This window comes from Lactuca virosa, chromosome 5, assembly GCF_052849685.1.
Source record: "Lactuca virosa cultivar CGN04683 chromosome 5, Lactuca_virosa_CGN04683_v6, whole genome shotgun sequence".
NCBI lineage: Eukaryota > Viridiplantae > Streptophyta > Magnoliopsida > Asterales > Asteraceae > Lactuca > Lactuca virosa.
The window spans coordinates 441,779,881-441,784,650 of NC_136430.1; the positions used below are offsets into that span (position 1 = coordinate 441,779,881).

General features: G+C 32.1%; 1 protein-coding gene across 4 annotated transcripts; it reads right to left on the bottom strand.

Annotated features, from left to right (window-relative positions):
• Positions 1–204: 204 nt before the first annotated feature.
• LOC145114101 (cyclin-C1-2-like) lies at positions 205–3,221 on the bottom strand. 4 transcript variants are annotated; one of them, XM_079050110.1, is made up of 10 exons: positions 3,061–3,221; positions 2,789–2,895; positions 2,223–2,262; positions 1,958–2,002; positions 1,729–1,847; positions 1,496–1,604; positions 1,377–1,421; positions 1,143–1,290; positions 954–1,062; positions 205–521 (listed from the first exon to the last, which is right to left on the bottom strand). In XM_079050110.1, exons 1-9 carry the CDS (start codon positions 3,090–3,092, stop codon positions 958–960), a joined length of 750 nt encoding a protein of 249 aa, XP_078906236.1. In that variant the 5' UTR covers positions 3,093–3,221; the 3' UTR covers positions 205–521; positions 954–957. The 4 variants fall into 4 exon arrangements, with proteins under 4 accessions (XP_078906236.1, XP_078906234.1, XP_078906237.1 ...); XM_079050108.1 differs by having other exon boundaries at positions 1,496–1,610; XM_079050109.1 differs by lacking the exon at positions 205–521 and adding an exon at positions 624–681 and having other exon boundaries at positions 1,496–1,610.
• Positions 3,222–4,770: the final 1,549 nt, after the last annotated feature.

A 4,770-nucleotide genomic window follows, 5' to 3' on the forward strand; every position in this document is an offset into this window, starting at 1 on the left:
TCAATTTCTTCTCTATCAAAGCAACCTATATGCGACTAACCTGTCGTATAGATTGCAATTCATTTTTAAGATCTATATTTGTTTCAGTTTACCAATTTTCGATCCATTTTCACATATTCTTATTTAATCTTTGTTGTGTTGTACCAATGGCTAATTGATATGGTTCTTCTAATCAAACTTCAATATCGACAGATGTCCACAGAATTCTATCAAGGGTAATGATTGTTTTTCAAATAATTCAAAAGTACTTCAAGTTGTAAACCCTTCCAAAAAGTTTCGTCCCCCACCTATGTAGGACTTGGTTTGTTAGTTTAAAGAAAATACTCCAACAATCCCCCACTTAGACTTTATCAGCATTATGCATACATTAAGGTAGCTTTCGCTTTGAACCTCAACTTAGTGTATATCTCTTAAATAGTCCAACAAAATCAACGGTGGCTTACAACATTTGAGCCATGATTCATGTTCATGAATAAGGGAGCACTATTATGGTCATGCGCTCATCCCATTTTCATAGAAACCTACAAAAGCAAAAAATGAATTTGCATGTGCTACACTCCTTGTGTCTAAATAGGTGAAGCCTCTTTAATTATCAAAAAAGTATTTCATTAAGAGTATATAACTTACCAAAAAAGGAAATTGAAGTTGCGATATAAATAAATATGGGAATAGGTATAATTGCTGTTTCATACAAGACATTGAAAGATTATGCTGGTTGTTACTATAAGTTATAACAAATAAAGGGTGGATGCGATATAAAAGCCCATAATTCAACCAACAAGAGGGTTTACTAATTAATGATTCTTTCAAAAGGTGAAAAGAGAAAAACATAGAAACTTGAAATAATTGACACTCTTGAATTTTGTATAAAATGGGAGGAATGTATACTAGTTCAAATATAGTAGCCATTTTAATGGATGTAACAAAAAAATCAAAATCAAAATCCAGCTGACCTTTTTAAGTTCTTATGGTGAGCTTGTGCATTGCAGCATTCACTCTATCATCAGTTATCATTTTATGGGCATCATAGAAATCAAGTATTTCCATTGCTATGTTCTTCACCTATCAAACAAAATAACTCAATAAACACTTTCAAAACATTCATAATATCACCAAAACAATTATGAGTTCAAAGCTTTTACCACATTCATGTCAACTCTTAGATCTTCAAACCAAGCAGTGTTCTCTTTTTCCCTGAGTACACTGGCTACATAAATGCAGGCTAATCCAATCAGATGTGGTGGATGCACCAGAATTAGATCTGTCTTATATGTGTCATTCACAAGTCCCCTGATCAACAATTTCATAAAAACAAAATCAAGATTGATGTAAAGATGTTAAAACTTTAAACCAACATGTTCAAAAAAAGTCAATACCAAGTCAACTGAGTTGCATCACTCATCCCAGCATCTTGAACCAACCTGTTTAACACAAAACTCAAAACTTTCTCAAAATATATTTTTAATAAAAAAGGAAAAAAGAAATGGGGTCTTACTGAGATAATGCACGATAAGGATGGAAGACAACAAGATAATAGTTGAGAGCTTCCAAGATTTTCATTTCCATTTCAAGTATTTCTTTTATTTCACATCGGTACTTTTCATCTGCATCTACAAAGAAATGACATATTGCTCAACACCACCATTTTCCATAGTTGAATGTTTATTAAGAGAAAGTTATAAAAATATATATATATATATATATATATATATATATATATATTATTACAGAATTTTTTTATGTAGAATACAAGAAGTCTTGCTTGCACAGTGCTTTCTTCAGATTTTGCTGCCAGGTACAAGCAAGATGGAGCAAGTAAACGAGGGTCATATTCAGTCATACTTTTCCTGTAAAGATTGAAAAAAAAGACGAGGGTATTAACGTCTTTTGTAAAGAGAAAGTGGGACAAATATTCCTATATAACAAAAGGGGCCTCAAAGAAAGTAGAAATAAATACCTTGTATAAACACGTCTCATATATGTTACAGCAGTTGCAACAACCCTGAAATAGTAACCAATGAAATGATGATATACACTACTGCAACATAATAAATAATTTGAGAAAACATTGTGAACTACATGATAACATGCCTAGACTAAAGATCATGATCAATGACAAATGGGTTTTATGGATGGATTAAAGGTCTATGACAAGAAGACATGAAAGAGAGAAGCTAATACAGTGAAAAAAATATTTATAGCAACAAAAACTTGAGGCTAACCTTTGCCTCACTTTCACATTTTGAGCCAATCTCGCAATGTCTGGAAGGAAAAACAAAAAAGAGAAGAAATACAAAGATTAAGAGACTAAAGACTAAATATTAGACGTAAACAAGAGCATTGTATATCAATCGAGAATACAGTTCTTGATATTATCTTAATAATCGTCTTCTTAGTGAAAATCATAATTACGAGCAGTTTTTTTTTTCAAACGCTCTAAACTGATTTTTGAGGCTTAAAGGTGCATCCAAATCCATCTTATACGAGCTTAAGAATCCAGAATTTTTCTTACTCGATCGGATATATACACAACAATGCATAGTTATATCCAAAAACCCCAAACTGGATTTGGCAAAATCCGCAACTTTTGGCTAGTAATAATCGACACAATCCAACAGCTTATGATCAATAGTAATGCAGATAGATGATCAACTACTTATGAGTTTAACAAAAATGAAACAGATAGACAGAAACAAAACCCCCCAGAATGATACGATGATTCAATCAATTAAATATAAACTTAAAGGGAATTAGACCTAGATATACACACAGATAGAGAGGTACATACAGTTGGTCATCTGCAATTTGATGAGCTTGAAATCTTCGAGGGTAATTCCCCTCTCCCTATCGAGGTTATGCACCACATCCACTTCTTCTTGGTCCAATAATTCCTTGCTACGCACAAACAAAACCATAAACATAATTATCAATTAGCAATTCCGATTTGTTTATTTGAAAATCGACCGACTGGAGTAATGTTACGATCAAACAAAAATTCAACACACGAAACCCTAACATTGAAGGTGATCGAAGGGGGGAAAGCGGGCAACGGAATCTTACTAGTGTGTGGATGCCCAGAAATTAGTCGCCATTTTTGTTTCTGGTAGGAAAGACAAAAGGAGGTTGGAGAAATTGCAGGTTATGGAATCGAGTTATGGGCTCTATCAATGCAAACTGAGGTAAGGCCTATATCATAACTCATGAGTCTTGAAAACTGGAAAGTGGTATGTGGATTATGATACTTTAATATTAGCCCATGTCTTTTATTTATACTTTTTTGTTGAGATATGCACGTTTGGGGTTCCAAGTTTAAACTCCATATGTGTTTGAAGACAATTGTTTTAAATAGTCTTTTAATATTATTTTATGGATTAAGTTTTGAGCTGTTCCCTAAAAAATAATACTTGAGATGTGTATATGATTTCAAAGTTTTTATCATATCTCATAAAAAGACCTGATTAAGGGTTGTTTGGTATAAATCGAATGATTCAGTGCTAATTCGTTAAGAGGTGATGTTTGGTAAAGTTATTGAACAGATCTATTGAATTAGAAAAACTATCATTTTAACTTTCTGACCAAAACAACTTCAAATAACACAAATTAACCAAAATCATTATCTGTCGAAATCCAAAATTACAAAACATAAAATAAAAGAGCAAAGATCTTAATTACTAGTTCGTTTTCAAATAACGATTAACTAATTACAAGTCATCCATGAAGGCTGACAAAGGTGAAGAGGTTGCAAGTTCGACCGATACACCAAAGGTGAATTATCGTTGTGAAGACGAAAAATGTCTTTATTCCATGCTAAAATAGATAATCTCAAGAATTACATACCAACAAAGGTAATTATTGTTGAGAAAGGTGAAATATTTCTTGTTTCTACTTATTAATCTAGTTATACTGTCCATATTCAACAAACACTCAACCTGACATACACTATACAACTTGGAAATATCAAAAGTCGGTCAGTTGAGTTGGAAACTTGGTAAGCCGATATCTAGAACTCAGACAGCTAAGATCAAGAACTCAGTCATCCGAGTTATCGAAACTTAGGTCGTTGATTTTTCAATTCTTATAGAAAATAGTATTTAAATTTCTACAACTTCTCATCGGATCATCATGTAAGCATCTAAAGTTTATATTTATGAATCTACTAAGCTTGTTGTATGATGTTATATGCTACATCTAAATGTGCTGCTAAGATGATGCATAAATTGATGATGGTATTATAGTTTCATTACTACATTGTTATGTGTTATATTTATAGAGTATATTCCTATAAACTCTAGATACTAGTGTTATAATTAAACATCCAGTTTAAGCACATTAGCTATGTAATGTTAAGTTTTAGAAACACAAAAATACCCCATGACTGCACATATCACATGTACCAGAACCGGTAGCACCCTAACAAACAAACCAAGAAATCATAAAACTCAATTTACTGGGTTATGCAATCACTGTTTGATCAAGATACTATTTTTGTTAGAGCACACCTAATCGTCATGTGTCATTGTTGGTATTCTGGGTTGTTTTGTTTCTTATGCAATCTAGAATCCTTTTTCTTTTACATGACAAGGGTTTTTGATGATTTAGTTTTGTTCTTTTGATGGATTTGGTGAAACCAAACATAAATATTGCCGTAAAAAAAGAAACAAAATATCAAATCATACTATAAACAATTGGTTTTCAACCAAGCTTTATAATCACTGATAAAAATCATAAGAATTAACAAATTGCTTATCTCAAATGTTTCCCTATTGTTTC